Source organism: Meriones unguiculatus, chromosome 7 (genome assembly GCF_030254825.1).
Source record: "Meriones unguiculatus strain TT.TT164.6M chromosome 7, Bangor_MerUng_6.1, whole genome shotgun sequence".
NCBI lineage: Eukaryota > Metazoa > Chordata > Mammalia > Rodentia > Muridae > Meriones > Meriones unguiculatus.
The window spans coordinates 19,013,674-19,034,792 of NC_083355.1; the positions used below are offsets into that span (position 1 = coordinate 19,013,674).

General features: G+C 39.6%; 1 protein-coding gene across 6 annotated transcripts in view; it reads left to right on the top strand.

Annotated features, from left to right (window-relative positions):
* The window catches only part of Gpatch8 (G-patch domain containing 8), a 78,970-nt gene that overhangs the window by 17,163 nt on the left and 40,688 nt on the right, over positions 1-21,119 (top strand). For 4 of the 6 annotated variants that reach the window (XM_060386617.1, XM_060386615.1, XM_060386618.1 and 1 more), the window contains exons 3-4: positions 5,408-5,425; positions 8,331-8,403. Coding sequence is in view for 1 of the 6 variants with exons in the window: in XM_021642775.2 (XP_021498450.1) it covers positions 8,331-8,403 (73 nt within the window). In the remaining 5 variants the exon portion in view is untranslated. The remainder of the gene's footprint in view (positions 1-5,407; positions 5,426-8,330; positions 8,404-21,119) is intronic. The other 2 variants (XM_021642775.2, XM_021642777.2) reach the window with 1 other exon arrangement.

Genomic DNA, 21,119 nt, shown 5'->3' on the forward strand with positions numbered 1-21,119 from the left:
TACATGATTGATAGGTAGTGTTCCTTCTCATCCAAAGACAAAAGTCCCCTATCTGAATGCCCAGCAGATAGTAAGTATATATTTAGTTATCGGGCTGGCTGGCTATCTTGAGCTGTTTTGTTCTAAGGGGGAGTGTTGCTTTTGACACAGGAAGAGCCTCTGCTGAATTAAGATCTTTCTCTGCAGCAATATCTTGAGAGGTGCTGACTGTTTTGCTACAGCATGCAACTCAAAAGTGGCTGGGAATACATAGCTTTGGGAGTCTACAGATCATTGCAGGTGCTCAAGTGTAGTCATTTAAATTCATAAGAAAGGTAGTCCACAGCGGCTGATAACCGTGGAGGTCTGCACAGGCTTGTGTCAAGAATATGCCTTTATGAAGGTCTGTTAGGAGTTCAGAATTAAGCCTGTTTGTTTCATAACTGAGCATATTTGATACAAACCAGCAAAATGCGGAGTAAGATTCAAAGATGTTAATGAATTATGCATTAAGCAAACTTCTGAAGTCTGGATTTGTTAGTGAGGTGGTATAGTTATTCAGTTTCAGCAGGCAAATGTTAAAAATAAAATCTAAGATTCATAAAGTATTTGATGATATTTGCTATAAAGTTTTATTTTTCTTTATTTCAACCAATAAGATACCATTCTGGTCAAGAGTAAAACATTTTCTAAGAAAATTATATTAGAATTGGCAGATAACTTGATTATCTAAATTACTGTGAGAGAACAAAATAAATCATTTTTTTCCTTACAATGAACAACTTTTTTAGTTTCAGCTTTAAAAGTTGTTGGTTTATGAGATTTTTGAAGTGTAGGCCACAGTTATGACCTCCATATATTGAAGATATTTGCAAAACTAAATGTAATCTAAAAGCTATAGCCCAATCTCAGATTCTGTTACAAGAATCAGTTGGTACATTTTAGGATATATAATTTTTATGACCTTTATCTTAGTATGAAGATGATAAAACAGATGGGATAGTTAAGTTGGGCAAAAGACAAAATGCCTGCATCACAGACTTGGAAAAATTCTGTCATTGGTACAGTTGGAAGTACAACTTTTCACCAGCCATTAGTTACTTCTCATTCTACCTGACTAAAAAAATCCTGACTTTAAGGAGTTGTCAGGTTGAGTGGGTTTTAAAACTTAGTGTTAAGTTTTTAAACTCTATTTAGTTCCCAATGTTTTGTTTATTTGTTAGGGACTTAGTAGTACGTGTATAACTGGAATTTTGTTATGTTGCATATTTGTTTAGATCTGTGGACTCCACTAGTTCCAAAATGTAACTCTGTGAGACTGCTAATTGACTCTGAGCAGTGACCGTGTGTGGATTGCACAATGAACAGTGTGCTTCTTGGAGCTGAATGGTGTAGCATTACTATGTGGCTTTTCTCTCCAGTCTTCATTTGTCATCTGTAGTGAGCTATAGATTTTTTTTTTCGGTTCGGGGAAGTTTTACAAATTTGCTCTTTGCATGGGTTCACCTGGTAGCGTTGGTTCTTGCTTACAGAGTCTCTAATACACAATCAGCAAGACTTACAACCCACTCAAGAGACTTTACCAGTTTTGTCCTGATGAAAATGGGCTAAATTCTATAAATTGAATGTGTGCTGTCAGCTAAAAGAAAATTGAGTGTGGGATTAATATTCATCTAGCCACTGATGTATCTGAAGTGGTTTTCTCCTGAGATAGGAGATTCTGTTGTCTAGTATCAAAACTTGTAGCCAGCTCTTGCTGTTGCCAAATGGTCCTGGTTACTGTGGTGGAGCAGAGAGCCGTTCTTGGGAAGGTTTGTGCTTTCTGTGTAATAATAGAGAAAAAGATTAAGGACTGTCTAAAATAGTTAATGAGGTTTTTGTTTGCTTTTTTACCTTGGTAGTACATTTTCAGCATATTGGTGGTTACTTACAAAGCACTTCTTGCTTTTGAAGATTTTCCCATGTGAAAACTTTCATATAATGAACAGGAACACATGTTGCTAGTACAGAATTTTAATTTACTCTTTAATTTTAGAAATAAAAAAAACCAGAACAAGTCAATTGAGGTAAACTTGCCCCCCTTTCCTCCCACAAAAAAAAAAAAAAAAAAAAGATTTTCAGCTCAGTTTCGTTTGAATACAGTAGGTCTTCATTTTCAGCAGAAGAACATAGCTGCCATTTTGAACCTCAACTCTGGAAACTCTGAATCAGGTAGAAAATTGTTTCTGTGTATTCCCCTTAAGAGAAATTCATTTGCCTTATTTCTTAGCTTAAAATAGAAATTCCTTGTAATTCTTATATATACATTTAAATTGTAAACAGCCTGGCCAGTTACCACCACAAATCTTTGGTTTTGTTTTTTTTTTTTTTTTTTTTTAGATTTATTTATTATTTATACAGTATTCTGCCTGAATGTATTTCTGCATACCAGAAGAGGGCACCCGATTTCACTGTAGATGGTTATGAGCCACCATGTGGTTGCTAGGAATTAAATTCAGGACCTTTGGAAGAACAGCCAGTGTTCTTAACCCCTGAGCCATCTCTCCAGCCCCTACAAATCTTTGTTAATTGTAAATTACATTGTTTGAAAAGACTAAAAGATTAATATTTGTTTCTATGAAACTATTTAAAACTCAAATTATATGTATTTGTAGATGATACTAGCTCTTTTTTCTCTCTCTCTCTTTTTCTTTTTTCCCCCAGGGACTCCCTGTTGTCCAGTTTGACTTAGATGCCAGTATGTAACCTAAGATGGCTTTGAACTCATGGCTATCCTGCTTTAACCTCCCAAGTTCTGGGATTTTAGGTGTGAACCATCATACCTGGCTATTTTGTTGTTTGTTGAGACACTTTCATAGAGACTTTACTGGCTTCAGGCCTTGAGGATGACCTTGGGTCTCTGATCTCTTCCTCCACCTCTCAGTGCTGAGATCATAGGCACTGATACTAAGCCCACAGATCGCTCCTTCTTTTCCTCCCTCCCTCCCTCCCTCCCTCCCTCCCTCCCTCCCTCCCTCCCTCCCTCCCTCCTTCCTTCCTTCCTTCCTTCCTTCCTTTTTTTTTGAAAGATCTTTTGTTATTTTGCTCTGGCTGTTCAGGAGCTCACTAGATTAGGCTGTCCTCAAACTCACAGAGATCCACCTGCTGGAGTTAAAGGGGTGAGCCACCATGCCTGGCTTTCTTTTACTCTTTTCTAAGTCTAATTCAAACTGCCATCATGGAACTCATTATGAAGACTAGGTTGGCTTTTTTTTTTCCCCTCAAGTGCTGGAATTGCAGGCATGTGCCACTATGCCTGACCTTATATATTTTACTTTTATTACTTAAATAAAATATTTTTGTGATTATTGTAGTGACAAAAATAGTACAGAGTTGCTGGGTGTTTTTTTTTTGTTTTTGTTTTTGTTGTGTTTTTTAAGATTTGTTATTATGTATAGTGTTCTGCCTGCATGTATGCCTGCATGCCAGAAGGCACCATATCTCATTACAGATGGTTGTGAGCCACCATGTGGTTGCTGGGAATTGAACTCAGGACCTCTGGAAGAGCAGCCAGTGCTCTTAACTGCTGAGCCATCTCTCCAGCCTGAGTTTCTGATTTTTTTACAAGATATTTTTCCAATATCTTGTAAACACTTTTAGAATTATATTTAATGCTTATTTTCTGTATTCGTCATGATTACTTGTTGGTTTTTGTTTGTTTGTTTGTTTGTTTAGAGACAGGGTTTCTTGAACTCACAAAATATCTGCCTGCCTCTGCCTTCCTGAATGCTGGGATTACAGGCTTGTGCCACCACGGCTGGCTGGAGGTTTAAGTTTTTAGTCAGTCTACCATTATAGTAATGGGACTCTACTATGGGAAAAACCACAAAATCACGGTCCTAAATAAAATACGTTCCTTGTTTTTTGCAGGATGATAATTGAGCCCCTTGTTTATTAATAGTGGCAATTTTTATAGTTCAGAGATGGACAAGTCTTACTGTAAAAGTGTTTTGCAGCCAGGTGTGGTGGTGCATGCCTGTAATCCCAGTACTCCAGGAGGCAGAGGCAGGAGGATTGCTGTGAGTTCAAGATCAGCCTGCTTTTCAAAGTGAGTCCAGGAGAGCCAAGAACATACAAACTGTCCCCAAAAAACAGAATTGAAATAAAAGAGTAAAAGTGTTTTGCTGTGTTTTCCTTATATTAGCCATCATTTTCAAGTCTGCTGGGGTTTTTTTTGTTTTTTTTTTTTTTTTTTTTGTTTTTTGGTTCTTATCTTTCTTCATTATTTTATTTTATTTATTAATTTAATTTAACTTTAAAATAATTCAGAATTATTTTATTTTGTTTTATTGAGACAGGGTTTCCTTATGTAGTCCTGGCTGTCCTTGAAACAGGATGTGTGCTGTAGACCAGGCTGGTCTTAGACTGAAGAGATCTGGGTGCCCCTGCCTCCCTAGTGTTGAGATTGTAGTGTGTGCTGCCACACCTGTTCTTTTCTCTCTCTCTCCTCTCTCCTCCCTCTCTCTTCTCTCTTCTTTCTGTGGCTGGAGAAATGACCAAGTGGTTAAGAGTGAGCATTGTTCTTGCAGAAGACCCAACTTGATTCTCAGCACCCACATCGGGGATGTCACAGCTGTCTGTTAACTCCAGCTGCAGGGTATCTGACACCTCTGATCTCACACACACACACACACACACACACACTTTAAAAAACAAACTTACTTTTTTGACAATTTCTTACAGGTGTATAGTATTTCTTAATCATAGCCACCGCCACCTTTTTTTTCTTTTTTTTCTTTTTTTTTTCCTGTTTGACAGGCAATCATACTAAATACTTTTGTTGAGACCATGGGCCACACTGCAGCTTTTTCTTCCAGACGCAGGTAGTTTGAAAGCTAGGAGAGGCCCAGGTTTTCTTTATTAGTTATTTATTTACTTGAAGAGGCTGGGGGAAGAGTATGTGCTGTTCTGTTGTCTTGTTTTTGTCAGGACTCAGTGGCATGTTCGATAGTTTATAGCCTCAAACATTCCATTCTCTGCTCCTACTTAGAAAAGTTGAAAAAAGTGTATTTAATTAAAAAGCAGTTTAACATTAGCATTTAGAAGAGTAATGCCACTATCATTCCATATCAGTAGCTTTCTCTAGAGGTGACAGCAGCCTCTTGAGTGGGATTGTAAAAGTGGTGCTAATGTGTATGACCCTAAACTTTTCTTTTTTCTCCCTTTAACATTTGCTTTTCCTTTCACTGTTGTCAGTCACAACACGCTGCTCTTGAATTTCTCAGCTGGTCTTGACTTGTGATTTTACTTATGCTTTCAGTCTTCTTTAATAAATACATTACTTGCAAGCAGTGAATTGAAAACAAGACAAAAAAATAAAAAAATAAAACGACCATTAGTGATTGGACAGTTTCTTACTTTGTGTTACATTTAACTGTTCTTTTGACAGCCCAGTTTTTAAAGCCAGGTTCGTATGGAAATGCTTTCACTCCACTTGCACTGCTTTTGGAAATAGCATACTGCTTCATCTGTCTGTTTATTTTAGTGCATTCATAATATAACACAGTCAACATAATGTCTCATCTCATGTGGCCAAAGATTGAATTCTTAAAACAAGAAAAACAAAAACAAATCACAACAAAATGGGGGAGGGACAACAAGTTTTGTCAGCATTACTTAATACATAAATCTTTGTGCCAAAGAGAATAAACAGTAATGAACTGCAATTGTTTAGTTATTTAGGTTTTTTCTTTCTTATTTTTGAGATAAGATCTCTCTTTAGTCCTGTCATTGAACTCGTGACCCTCCTGCCTTAGAGATCTTGTTGCTTGTATTATAAGGAGTGTGCCAACACACCAGGCTCAGCTACATACTCTGTGGTTAGTCATTTTCCTATCCTTGTCATTTCCAGAGACAAGTTTGTTTGATAATAAGAAAAAAAAGTTGTTGTTTTTTTTTTGTTGTTGTTGTTGTGCTCAGCTTTCATGTTATTTTGTTGTATTTTTTAATTAAAAATGGAGGTGGTAAGGCTCAAATCGGGGCCTCACACAATGCTAGAGAAGTACTATATAGTTGCACGAAATCCCCAGGCCTTTGTTTTGTTGTTGTTTTGGCTCATGTAGCTCAGGTTAGGTTTAAATTTTGCTACATAGCCAAGGATGACCTTGAACTCCTGATAGACTGCCTTCTGCTTTCACCTTTCCAGTTCTGGAAGTACAGATGTGATTCAAAATGATTGGCCTAATTTTTTTGTTGTTGTTAAATAATGAAGTTAGTCATAGTAAGACATACTCAGTATTAGGTAAGATGATGCTTTTCTTAGCAGTGTAGGAGAGAAGAGGAGCATCAACAGTGTCCAGTTAAATTTTTGTGATATTTAATAATGTGAGCATCATCACTTGGGGTTGCACATAGCCTTGTGTTTTGTAGTTCTTTCAGTTTTTAGCAAAAATAATTCATAGTGGCCTTTTAACGTACCATGTATTTGTGTGTGAGGAATCACATATCACAATAGTACCTTTTGTTTTTTTAAAACACCTTGGAGCCCCATAAAATTAAGTTACCCAGGCATTGTGGCACAGTTAGAAGGTTGAGGCAGGAAGATCACAAGTTCCAGGCTAGCCTGGTAGGCAACACAGTTAAGACCTGTCTACAAAAAGCAGAAACACAAAGGGAGTAGCTTGGGGGTAGGAACACCCACTCAGCTGGTGGAGTGCTAGCCTACCATGCATGAAGCTTCAGTCTTAGTCTCCAGCACTGTACAAACCAGGCATGGTGCTGCATATCTGTAATCTCAGCCCTGTGGAACTAGAGGCAGGAGGATCAAATGTTTAAGGTCATCCTTGGGTGTCAAGTCTTAAGACCAACCCATGCTAATGAGATCCTGCCTGAGAAATTATAGAAATCTCAACTCCACCAGTAAAAAAAAAAAAAAACAAAACAAAACAAAACAAAACAAAACAAAAAAACCAATCACTCAAATGCATGTTGTGTTAAACTTGTGGAGGGAAACGTGTTCTTTTAAAGAAAAACAAGCTTGTTATTCCTAGCACTCAGGTGGCAGAGGCAGAAGGATTTCTGAGTTCAAGGGCAGCCTGCTGTACAGAGCAAGTTCCAGGACAGCCAGGACTGTACAAAACAAAAAACAAACCAAAAAATAAAAATAAAAAAAGAGGAAGAAGTAGATTTATGAGGCTTTATTAATTGATTTCAGGTATAATAAAATTAATTCCAAGTGACAGTATTGGATTAATGTTATAAATTACATGGACTACATATTGAAATTTTTTTGTTTATTTTAATGTGTATGTGATTCTGGGGATTGGACTCAGCATGCTAAGCAGCTGCCCTCCTCTACAGTGCAGCCCAGCCTTTAGCTCTTCTCTGATGGGTAGCCTTTTTTTTCCCCCCTGGCGTCCAGTAGTTCTTTAGCTTGGTCTTGTTACTTCTCAGTAGTTCTAAAAGTAGAAAATTAAGCAGAGAGCTACCAGGCTTCTGATTTCTTGATTCTTAAAATAGTGGCTGACATTTCATTGTTGTTTCTGGTATCTTGTCATACAGTTTACATTGAAATACCGTTTCCAGATGAGACATTATGTATATTGACCACACATGCACTAATGGTTCTTTACTGTTGACTTATTGCTAGGCCTGTTTCATTCTAACATCTTAGCATTTTTGTTAGACTACACGTTGAAATGCATCACTCAGTCTGTGCTTGAGCTCATTTTATTTTTTGTTTACTTGATTTAACTTCTTGTTTTACTAACCTCAATGTTTTCAGTTTAATATTGGCTGCATGCTGGTTATATTTATATGTTATATATATTAAAGCCAATCAAGCCTAGCCTGGATTTGGTGGTTGTCTCCATTTCTCGTGCTGGGGTAGCCTTACAGCTTACTTTATGTCATGAAAGCCTGACACATAAACAAAATAACTAAACACAATGCAGATTTTCTTTTCTTTTCTTTAAAAAAAAAAAAAAGATCTTAAAGTGGTGCTGTCTAGGTGGTGGATATGATTGTATAAATACCTTGATTTCATGCTTTTTAATGTTTTAAAACTTTATAAATGGATTCTCCCCCCCCCTTTTCCTTCCCCCTTTCTTGTTTTAAAGTGTTATGTACAAAGTTGCCCAGCACACTATCAGAAAGAACCCTTTCCCCATGTTCTTCCCCATATAAAATACTAGCCAGCATTTCTTTTTACATTAATGTCCCTTTTACTGGGCACATTTATCCTTTTATTAGCACCTTTTTTGCATGCATATATATAGAATTATCTCTTGTTCATCACCTATTTTAATGTCACTAGGAAGGGAAGAATATATTATTGGAATATTTTTGGTTTGTCTCTCTGTTCTGTCTGTCAGGATAATATTGGACACCGCTTACTCCAGAAACATGGGTGGAAGCTGGGCCAGGGATTGGGAAAATCTCTTCAGGGTAAGTTTTTAAATTTACCGAAATGATGATGACGATGATGATAAAAACAGTGAAAATAATGTTTTTGAAGCAAATTTTGTGCCTAGATGTATTTGTTGTCTTTTTAAACAAGTACTTGGCTTTCTCCCATCTTCTCCCCTGCTAGAATAGCTTGTTTTTCCTACAGCCTTATCTTAGGTCATGTATAGCCTCCATACTTGCCAATAATTGATGAGAATAAGTTGCTGTCACTTAAACTTATAGGGCCATACATATTATGGATGGCCCAACCTGCTTGGATTTTGATGTGGAGGTGATAATGGTGGACTACAAGGAACATATGTGAGAGTGTTCTCTGTGTATGCCTTTCAGTGATGTTTATGTGGCTACTATATCAAAGAGAATCATTCAATAGCCAAGTTTAACTTTTGTCCTTCTAAGTTCTCTCTGAAGCCAGTGATTTTCCCATGGCTCTTTTGCATTGTCATCAGAGTGGTTGTGGTGGTGGAGAGGAAAGTTAACCTGTGTAAAATGTAAACAGAAAGAAGAAATTTCCTAGGACTGTCCAAGCAGAGGCCATTTCTCAGATCTGACTCTGGAAAATACATGATTTAAAGGTTCTGTTGCACTTTTCTTTTTAACTAGACTAGTCATTTAGATAAAACCTAAAATACCAACATGTCTGCTTCTGAGAGCTCTTGCTTTTGTGAGTTGGAAAGCAACCAACTGTGTTTACATTTTAGTTCCTTCTGATTGGGAAACTGTTGATGGTTGCAGATTTGATTTGATTGTCAACTCAGAAGCAAGGGGAAACTGCATCTAACTGTAGAGGGCCTTACACAAGGGGAGGTGTGAAGACAATTGTGCAATAATTCTTTGAGTTTTGTAAGTTGGCTCTTTACATGAATGCTGAACTCTAATCAATGTGCTAAGGTGAGCAAGAGAACAGGGAATGCAACAGAGTCTTTCAACTAGTGAAACTCGGTTTTGCCAGGCAGGTGTGGTAGTACACACTTCTAATTCCAACACTTGGCAGGTGGAAGCAGGAGTTTGAGGCCAGCCTGGTCTATGGAGCGAGTTCCGGGACAGCCAAGGCTCTGCAGAGAAGCCCTGTCTTAAAAAACAAGCAAAGAAACGGAAGACCAAAACAACAAAAACTAAACCAAAACACTAACAAACTGTTTTTTTGGTTTGTTACGAGTTAGACAGGAGGCTTTATGAATGCATCCTACATATGGTTAGAATGGGACAGACATTCTACCAATGAGCTACATCCCTGCTTTTAAAATTCTTCTTTTTTAAAATGTTTATTTCATATTTTTTTGAGACAGAGTTTCTCTGTGGAGCCCTAGAACTATAACTCTGTAGAGCAGGCTGCCCTCCAACTCACAGAGATCGCCTGCCTTTGGCCTCTCTAGTGCTGGGATTAAAGACAAGTGTCACCATGCCTGGTTTGAAATTCTTACAGAAACAAAAACAAAAAAATAACTTTTACTTACAAGTTGTATTCAGGAATGGTGCACAGGACGTTACCAGTAAATATATTTTGAATTTTTTTTTTCTGAACATTAATCTTTGGAGAGATAATACAGACAAGTGACTGCCATTAAACTTACTTTCCAAGTGGCATATGCTGTAGGCTGGGCAAGGTGGCACACGCCTGTGATCTCAGGCCAATGTAGGCAGATCTCTGTGAGTTCGAGGCCAACCTGGTCTACAAAATGAGTCCAGGACAACCAAGGCTACATAGAGAAACCCTGTCTGGGGGTCGGGGGGAGGAAGAAAAGGATAGCAGATATGTTTGGATCCAAAAGTTATTTATGATAAGTGTCAAAAATTACATAATTAGAGCATGGGGAGAGAGTAGTGTTCTTTTCTATTTGTGGTTTTGAAGTACTGGAAATCAGCTTGTTTCGTGTATATTATACAAATTTTCTGTCACTGAGCTACACCCCTCAGTACATGTGTGTATATGTGCAAGAAAGGGTGGGTAAGTGGATACTTCTATAGACCAGGCTGGCCTCAGAGATAGGCCTGCCTCTGCCTATCTGGAAGTGCTGGGATTAGAGGCCTGCACTACCAAGATCTAGAGATCTAAGTTTTGTTTTGTTTTTGTTTAAGAACTTTGTTGAATTTGGATTCTCTTTAAATTTTTGCTTTCTTGAAAAGAAGGCTGTTTTGTTGAGATGGATAGTGCTGTGTAGCTCAGGGTAGCCCAAGCCCCCATGGTTCCCTCCCTCCAGTTCCCAAGTGCTGGGAGTATAGGCGTGCAGTGCCATACCTAGTGAGCTTTGAGCAAAGTCAGTTAGGGTCATTGGTGTTGTAGCTCCAGATCTATGGTAAAAGGCGCACAATGAATCCACCATAACTCATAAATACATTTATTTAAAAATGTAAGGGTTAGGATGGTGGTGGCTCAAGCCTTTAATCCTTGCACAGGAGGCAGAGGCAGGCAGATCTCTGTGAGTTTGAGGCCAGCCTGGTCTACAAAGCTAGTTTCAGGAAGTCAAGACTACACAAAGAAACCCTGAAAAAATAAGTACATAAGTAGATAAATAAAAAAAATATACAAGGGAAAATTAGAGCTTATTTGAAGTTTAGTTTTGTCTTGTTGATTTGAGACAGGTTCTCGTTATATAGCCCTGGCTGGCCTGAAACTTGATGTATAGACCAGGCTGGTCTTGATATTGTACTCATCCTCCTGCCTCTGCCTCCCGAACATTGAGATTATAGCTTTTATTTTTTTGTTTTTCTTCTTTTTGGGTTGGGGTTAAGGATGCAACAGGGCCTTCTTTTAGCCCAGGCTAGCCTTGAACTCTCTATGCAACTGAGGTTGGCCCTGAACTATGATCCTGAAGCCTTTGCCTATTAAGTGCTGAGATTGCACATTTTTGCCACCATGGCCAGCCTCTGTTCTGGTCTAATTGTGATAAAACATACAGCTCATTTTTATTAGCATCTTTCTCCTCTCCTCCCCACCCTTCTTTGTTTTGTATTCTGAGTATCTATCCCAGGACTTTGTATATCCTACATCTGCTACAGAGCTACACCCCAGGCTTCTCTGTTTTAATCTCCTGCTTTGTTTGTTTGTTTGTTCTTTTGAAGCAGGGTCTCACTGTGTAGCTCAGACTGTCCCTGGCCTGTCTCCCGGTGGCTGGGATGGCTTCACTTGGCTATTTGAAGTGTGTAGTGTTGTGGTAATATCGACATTGTTGATTTTTTTTTTTTTTTTTTTTTTTTTAAATAGCTGGTTAAAAATCTTTTAAAGAACTGAGTGTGGTGGTGTGTGCCTTTAGTCCCAGCACTGGGGGGCAAACGGATCTAGCCCGGTCTACAAAGTGAGCCCGGGACAGCCAGGCTCACAGAGAAAACCTGTCTTGAAAAACAAACAAAAATTAATAGTCAAGTTTGTTTTGTAAATTTCTTACTAGCAGATTCAACATTATGCAGATATTATGCTAGATTTTGTCATTTTACTTTCTTCAGTTGACAGGATTTGTGCCTAGACTAGACCATAGTAATGGTAGTAATGGCACCTTTAAGTAATTTGTAGCAGATTATTTTCACTGTCTAAGTCTTGCTCTAAGTAATTATGAGAGGAAAGCCCTGGCTGGGTGTGGCTGCGCACACCTGTGATCCTGGCACTTGGGGAGGCAGAGGCAGGCAGATCTCTGTGAGTCTCTGTGAGACCAGCCTGGGCTACAAAGTGAGTCCAGGACAACCAGGCTACACAGAGAGGGGAAAAAAGGCCGTGTTACTCTAATAAAATGCTGATGCCTTCTTGGTACCATGTCCTGTCGCGCATGCAGTTCTAGGCTCGTGCATTATTCTGTACTTTGTTGTCAACATTCAACGCTGACCATGTAACCGTTTATAGAATTTAAGCCTGGTCTCCTCAGGCTTTTTTTCCCCCAAGGTTGGGATGCCGTTTCAGCTCATGCAAGGCTTTTACATGTGGTGCCATACCTCTTGGGACCTCAGACTTGGGTGTAGCTAGCAGACACTGACCGGATAGCTTGAAAATCGAGCGTGTTGGCTGTAGAGTTCTCTGTGTCGGGGTATATAATTGTACTGTGCAAACTGGATTTGTTTTTGCATGTGAGTTTTGTTTTTTGTTTACCCCCAGACAGGGCTTCTCTGTGTAGCCTTGCCTGTTCCGGAACTCACTTTGTAAACCAGGCTGGTTTCAAATTCATAGTGATCTGCCTGCCTCTGCCTCCTGAGTTGCTGGTATTAAAGGCATATACCACCACTGCTTGGCTTGTTTTTTTAATTTTATTATTAGTTTAACTTTCCTTTTTTTTTATTTTTTTAAAGATTTCATTTATTATTTATTTAATGTATGAGTGCTCTGCATGTGCACCTGCATGCCAGAAGAGGGCATCAGACCCAAGTATAGATGGCTGTGAGACACCATGTGGTTTCGGGGAATTGAACTCGGGACCTCTGGAAGAGCAGACAGTGCTTGTAACCACTGGGCCATCTCTCCAGTTCCTTAACTTTCTTTTTTGTTCATTATAGTATTTTAAATGCTTTTTTAAAACCTTATAGTATATGGGACAATGTAATTGTTACTGTTAAAAACAAAGTACTGTGGAAAAGTGATGTTAATAAGTTTATCTGTCATCTGAAGGAGACAGCACAGCTTGTCAGAAATGTTTTGCACCATTAAATATTGTAAAACCAGAAGGATATAATTAATTTAGAAAAAACAGTAATGACTTATAGTTATATTTTGTGACCATTAGACTGGATGCATTTCTAAAAAAAATTTTTTTAACATTTTGTAGCTTTGAAATGGAAGTCTTTATTTTGCTGTGAAATATGTAGGTTTAGCTCAGAAATATCTCCTTTGTCTAAGCTATTTGTTAGTTTAGCTGTTATGTTTTGTTTTCATTGCAAAGTAAAAGTTCCAGTCTTGGGGAAAATGAATAGGGTCTGATTCTATTTCAGAACTCATCCTGTCTAGAAAGTTAGACTGCTAACATAGTTACTGAACTACTAGCATATTATATTTGGCTATGCATGCCTATAATTTTAAAACAGAAATCTGAGGCAGGTAGATTACCTTGAGTTCGTAGTGAGGCCCTATCTCAGAAAGACATTGTTTCTGCCTTTTAAAGGTATTTTCCAGACCTCCCCAAATCTTGCTTCTTTAACTACTTGAGACCTTTGAAGGTTTTGTTTTGTTTTGTTTTTAGGCCAGAGACCATACCATGCCTTATTTTTTTTTTATTCTTTCTGTTAATCGTTAAATTTTATTTTTTTATTATTATTTTACATGTTGGATCTTTTGCCTGCATGTCTGTCTGTGCACCATATGCCTTCATGGTGCCCACAGAAGCCAGGAGAGGGCACTGGGCCTTGTGAGACCAGAGTTACAGATGGTTGTAAGCCCCACTGTAGGGCAGGGAATTGAACCTGTGTCTTCTGGAAGAGCAGCCAGTGCTCGTAACTGCTGAGTTATCTCTCTAGCCCTTTATTTTTTAAAGCTTTGTTTTTATTTATGTGTATGTCTGTGTGATTGCTTGGTGGTACATGTATGCCGCAGTGAACACAACTTTGAGAAGGCAGTTCTCCCACCATGTGAGTTTTGGAAACTGAATTGTGGTCATCAGGCGTGGTGGCAAGTACCTTTACCCACTGAACCATGTCACTGGGCCCTTTGAAGGGTTGCAGAGGGAAAGGTTTCTTTGCTAGCTCGCATAATCCTCCCGGATCAGCCAAGTTCTGAGTGGGATTGCAGGGGTTAGCTACCGCACCTGGCATTATGCATGTCTTTCTTCAGCAGAATTAGCCACGTGATTGTCCTGAATATTGTTTTGGTTCTTCCTGAGAATAAAGATTTTCAGTTACTTTTGTGTAGAAGTACCTCATTTGGATAGGAGCAATGTTGTATTGTATTGTTTGGTTTCGTGATTGGGTCTTTCTCTGTGGTTCAAGCTGCCTTCATACTCGACAATCCTCCTGCCGTTGCCTTCTGAGTGTTGGTATCACAAGTACCACCATCTCTCCTGCCGTGGTCCATATTTAGATGTTTTGAATGTTTAAAAGTACATTTACTTACCCTGTGTGTGGGGGTGCATGTGCAGCCAGAGGACAACTCGGGAGCTGGCTCTCTGCTGTGTGGGTCAATGTATATGAGCATCTGTGGACACCTGTGCATACTCAGGCACGAATTAGTCATTTGCTTCCTCCTCCTTAAGTCAGGGTCTTCTCCTCCTCTTCCCGCCCCCCTCCTGATGTGCTCTGTACTTTAAACTAGCTGGCCCAAGAGTTTCTTGGTTATTCTGTCTCTGCCTCCCATCTTGAAGTAGGTTACATGTAGCTTACCCCTGTGCCTGGCTTTTCATGTGAGTCCTGGGAGTGGAACTCAGATTGTCGAGTTTACACGGCTAGTGTTTTTACCCACTGAGCCATCTTCCCAGTCCTGATTTGTTTTCCTTTCTTCTTTCTGATTTCCTTTTTTCTTTTGGGCATTGGTGCGGTTGGAGGGTGGGATTGGTGCTTGTTTGATGATACAGGATATCTCTACATGGCCCTGGCTGTTCTGGAACTCACTATTGTAGATCAGATTGGGCTCAAATTCAGAAAGATCTGCCAAGATATGCCTCCTTAGTGCTAAGATTAAGGATGAATACTGGGATTAAAGATGTATGCCAAAACACCTTGCTCCTTTCACTTTTTTGAGACAAGGTCTCATAGAGTCTGGCCTCAAACTCATTATGTAAAAGATGACCTTGATCCTCCTACATCCAGAGTGCTGGGATTATGGGCTATGCAGGACAACACCTGGTTTTATAGGTTCAAGGGGTTGAATCCAGAACTATTAGTACTATTATTCTTAGTTTAGTTTAGTTGAGACAGGGTTCTTTGTGTAACAGCGCTGGCTGTCTTGGAACTCAGTTTGTAGACCAGGCTGGCCTCCAACTCAGAGATCCACCTGCCTCTGACTCCCAGGATTAAAGGCGTGCGCTACACTGCCTGGCAATCCCAGGACTTCATGCATGTAGAATAGCACTCTGCCAGCCGACCAAATCTCCAGCTCTGTTGATAAATTTTCTTTATATATTCTTGTGACATACAGTTTTTTTTGAGTGTCGTATTTATAAAAGTACAGTCTCTTTTTCCCTATGAAATTAAAAAAAATAAAAACAATATTAAGTATATATTACTGACCAAATGTTGATCTAAGATCTAGATGTTTCTTGTTGTCCTGTTTGATAAAATAAATACAAGTGGGTTTTTTTTCCCCCGGAGGAGGGGGGTTGTTGGCTGCGATTGAGTTGAGACACTAACTCACGTAGCAGTAGCTGGCCTCAGATTCAGGATAGCCAAGCTGGCCTTGAACTCTTGATCCTTCCGGGTCAGCCTCCTGAATGCTGGAGTCACAAGTTTGCATCAGTGTACTTGGCTCATTTATTTGTTTTGAGATGAGGTTTCACTGTGCTGGCCTTCAGCGCTCAGTGATCCCCCTGCCCTCATCTTGCTAGTGCTGGGATTATAGGTATGAGCTAACTGCCCAAGTTAAGTATAAGTTGTAACAGTTTTAGAAAGAGTCCCACAGCTACTGAGTATAAGCATGACTTTAAATCTACTTTACACTCTTTCCTTTCCGAAAAAGCTGACACTAAAAATAGGAATGGACTGGGGGAGGTCAGTAAACATAGCTCCTCCGAATCACAAAGCAAGGTATGGGCTGTCAGGAAGGCTTGTGCCCAGTGTGGGGGTTTCTGTTTCTGACCCAAGCATCTGGAAGGTAAAGAGTCAGGATTCCTGGTGTGAGGTCTGTAGTTAGAGACCACTTTGTCTCCATAGCTAGTTTACGCAGCGCTCTTGTAGTTTAGGAGGAGGGGATTCTGCCCCCTGATGAATAAGCAGGTCCTAGTACACAGGTCAAAGACAAGCGCAGTCTTAGTAGTCTCTGAGTTAGATTTAGCCAGGTTCAGGTTCTGAGAGCCTTTAGCTTCAATTTAATTTTCTTTTTTTAGGTTTATTATTATGTGTGTGTTGCCTCATTTGTGTGTCTGTTCACCACGTTGGTGCTTGTGCTTGAGGAGGTGGCGAGCCTCGGTGCGGGTGAATCGAACCCGATTCTTTCGTAACAAGTGTTGTTTTATTGTTTTTGTTCTTGTTGTTTTCTTCTCGAAACAGGGTTTCTCTGTAGCCTTGGCTGTCCTGGACTGGATTTGTAGACCAGGCTGGCCTCAGTGCAGGATTAAAGGTGTGCACCATTATGCCTGGCTCAGCAAGTGCTCTTAACCACTAAGCTAACTCTCCAGCCTGCCAAAGTCTTGCTGTATAGTCCAGGCTGACATTGAACTTGTAACATTTTTGCCGTAGCCTTCCAAGTGCTAAGATTATAGATGTACACCAAAAAAAAAAACAAAAACAAAAACAAAAAAAAAACCCTAAATCTGGCTGTCTTTAATCTTCTTAGTAGAATATAGTTAAAGTAGAATAGAGTTAATACAGATAAAAAGATAAACCTAGATAGTAAATAAAAATTAAAATTCAATCTTGAGAAATGGTTTCCTTTTTTTTTTTAATTTATGTTTAGAGACAAGGAAGATGGCTCCATGGTTAAGAGCATTTGTTGCAAAAAAAAAAAAAAAAAGCACTTGTTGCTCTTGCAGAGGACATATTCACTTTCCAGCACCCACATGGTAGTTCTGATCCTCTAACTCCACTTTCAAGGGATCTCATGCCTTTGGCCTTCAGGCACCAGGCACACGTGTGGTGGAAGTGTGTATATGCAGGCAAAACACTTGCACATAAAATAATACACTTAAAACTAATTTAAAAGATTTCCTTTTTTATATCTGTATTACTTTAAGACTGTATTCCACATGTGGGGCCTTTCTGTAGAGGCCAGAAGAGGGTGTTGGATCCCTTGAGCCAGAATTATAGGCAGTTGTGAGCTTCCCAAGGCAAGTACTGGATTCTGAACTCCAGTCCTCTAGAACAGCAGCATGCCATTTAGCCACCAAACCATCTTTCCAGCCCCAAGGGCTCTAACTTTTAGAGCTGAAAAGATGGAGGGGGCTAGAATGCTAGCTCAGCAGTTTAGAGCACTTGTTACTCCTGTAGGGGACTAGGGTTCAGTTCCTAGTCAGCACCCACATAACCATTTATAACTTCAGTTTTAGGCGGTCCAACACCCTCTGCTGACTTCTGTAGGTACCAGCCATGTACATGGTATGCATACATCCATTCAGGCAAAACGCATTAAATTTTAAAAAGAACAAATTTAAAAAGAAAGGACTGGGCCTAGTGACACATCCAAGCGCTTGGGAGAGAGAGGCAGGTAGAGCTCACTGTGATTTCAAGGACAGCCTTGTCTGCACAGTGAATTCCAAGAGATACAGAATTACATAGTGAGAACTTATCTCAAAAAACAACAAAAATAATGAAAGGAGGGGATTGGAGAAGCATAGAGAGAGGTGATCTGTAGAAACTAAGTATATAATGGAAAAGATTGCTTGATTTCTCATTATAGGAATTACCTTTTGTTGGTTTTTTTGTTTGCTTGCTTGCTTTGTTTGTTTGTGTTTGTTTTTTGAGACAGGGTTTCTTTTTGTAGCCCTGGCTGTCCTAGAACTTGCTGTGTAGACCAGTCTGCCCTTGAACTCACAGAGATCGGCCTGCCTCTGTCTCCCAAGTGCTGGATTAACGAATGCGTGCCAACACTGCCTGCTCATTATAAGGATTATCATATTTAAAGAGCACATTGGGGGACTAGGTGGCTCAGCAGTTAAGAGCCTATATTCTGCTCTGGGCAGAAAAGTGAAGTTTAGTTTCCAGAACTCCTATTGGGTGACTCACAACTGCTTGTAACTCCAGTGGATTCAGATATGTTGGCCTTATGTGCACATACCCATACACGTATACATAATGAAAAATAATAAAAATTAAAATTTAAAGGATATATGAAGAGACAGTAAATATGTAGTAAGTTCATGGCATAATAATAATTTCAAATTAAAATTGAGAACAAGTGAAAGTATAAGTTGATTTTGGTTCTACTTCCTATGTTTTAGTTACGAAAAGAATGTGAAGCTTCGGAGATAGCTCAGTCCAAATCATTACAGTGTCTGTTATGCAAGTGTGGAAACAGAAGTTTGATCCTTAGAGCCCGTGAAAAAAAAGGCAGTTATGGTGGTGCATACTTATAAACTCAGCTGGAGAGGCAGACACTGGCAGCTGGCCAGCCTCACAGTCCCACAGTCTCCAGGACAAAGAGACCAGACCCTGTCTCTAAGAACAAGGTGGATGGCACCTAAGTAACACCACGGGGCTTACCTCCAGCCTCCATGTGTGTGGAAGGAGAGAACTGATTCCTGCCAGTTGTCTTCTAACCTCTGATCTACACATGCACACCATGATATTCACCATGACCACTACTATCAATAAATAAGTAATTATGCATGTTAGAAGGGGAAAAGGGGGAGTTAGGAGCTGGGCAGGCGGGGTGGTCCAGAGGCTGAGGCAGGAGGTTCATAAGCAGGCTGGCCTGGGCTATATAATGTAACTAGGGATGAGGAGAATGTCTGCTTATGATTTATAGGGAAACATATAACAAATACTATGATAATACTAAAGAATTGAACAATTTAATTTAGAATTTCGGTTTATTTAACAATTTAGCAGGCAGAAATCTGAGATAATGAGAATATTGAAGCAAGCAACTATTTCACATCTGAAATAGTATTTGCCAGTAGATCTATGAAACACAGTTATCTATGGACTGTTGGTGTGTCTTCCATGAGAAACAATGGTTATTGCTAATCTTATCTAAAAATTAACGTGCCCTACACATAAACCTTGTCCTGCTGCTGACTGAAGGGTGAAACTTGTACCTTCCCTCTGCTGCCATCTGCACGCATTGGGATGGGTGGAAAGTTGATAGTGCCGTTGAGAGCAACGCCCTCACAGCAAAGAGGCTTAGAGTTAGAGCTTAACCAGCAGGACTTTGTAAGGTTGGTCTGGGGTCATTAATTACTGGTATGTACTAAGCGTCATAGACCAGAGAGAGTCTGTCTCTTGCTCTATTTTGGTGGAACCCAAGCAGAGAGATGTGTCAAATGCTCTTAGTGTGTAGAGTCACTTAGGGCTTAACAGTAGTGGGTCTCTTGGGGCCAATTTTCTGGCAGTCAATTGACATAATAGGAACCCATTCCTTACACCAGGGAGCCCCTTTTGGCTTAGCATTTCAGTCTGTTGGGTAGGATAATGGCCAACGAATTTCTCTTCTTCTGTAACTTTCTTCAGGCTGACATTAGGACAAACATTGAGGGCCCAGGAAGGCCGAAAGGCTAGTCAAAAGCTTGGCAATGGGGCATTTAACAAAACCATCTAACTAGGAGTCTAGGTGAAGAGATAAGGAGCCATCACATCAGCTAGACTGGTTTACTTAAGCTTTCAGCAAGTACAGATCTCAATTCATACTTTACAGCTGATCCCTGAATGGAATCTTTCAGCCAGGTGAAAATCTACTGAGACAAATTTAGACTAGAGACAGAAGTTAAATTTTGTCCCGTAATTAGGGAAAATGAGGAATCCCAAGACCAAGGGAAAACTCCCACTTCAAAATCAGGCGGGTGTTTTTATCTGAGGTCTGTTTGAGCAGTGGCAGATTTAGGTCTCATGACCTTTTGATTTTCTGAAGTTTGTATGAGTTAGAGTTTACAAAAAGAAGTATATTAGTATCACCATTGTATTTAGATCCATACTTTAGAAAAAACAGGTAACAGTTGTCTACAAGACAGCCAGAGTAGACTCATGTCACTCACTAAGACCTAATGAAAGCTACAGCTTTGGGTTAAAAGGCATGAACATTATTTTCTTTAAGATATACACAGTGGACAGAGATGTTTTAGCATAATTAGAAGCACAAGTCTATACCAGAAGACAACCAAAAGGAAATTAAAATCTTGAAGCTTGTGACTGAATAATAAGCAGTCAGTGCTCCATCAGCTTATCGGAACTCTATTGTCAGGAGCTGGAGAGATGGCTCAGAGGTTAAGAATACTTGCTGTTCTTCCAAAGGTCCTGAGTTCAATTCCCAGCAACCACATGGTGGCTCTATCTGGTGTGCAGGTAGAATGTTGTATTAATGATAAATAAATTTTTAAAAAAAGGAAGTCTTAAAAAAAAAGAACTCTATTGTTGAAATTCTGAACCTTTGAAATCTTATAACATAAGCACAATAGCATGGGTGGAAATCTGAAATAGTTTTCATTTTTAATATGCCTTAATTTTCTTATATCATTACAATTTGTGTTCACATACCTTAAAACACCTTAGACACACAAACACTTTTAGATCCTCATAACAAACTTTTATAATGTCAGTGTTAGTCATGCGCGCGCGCGCGCGCGCGCACACACACACACACACACACACAACAGGCAGCAACAGACAAGACAGTCAATCAGAAAGACACACATAGAGCCAGACAACAAAGCGTTCCATTCCTACAACAGAAAAAGGCAAAATAGGCACACTGTGGGAGCTACCCACCTGGTCCTTATCCAGAGATCCAGAGATCACAGAAAACTGGGGATCTGTCCCCCCTTATAGAAACTTAGGGAAGCATCCATCTCCTCTGACAGGGTCTGGAACATATTCAGGCCTCCTGTGGCCCATGGTTGTCCAGTGCATCTGCTCTAACAGTTCCTGACCACACAGATTACAGATTTTGCCTCAAGGCCCAACACAGAAACTAGAGGAACACC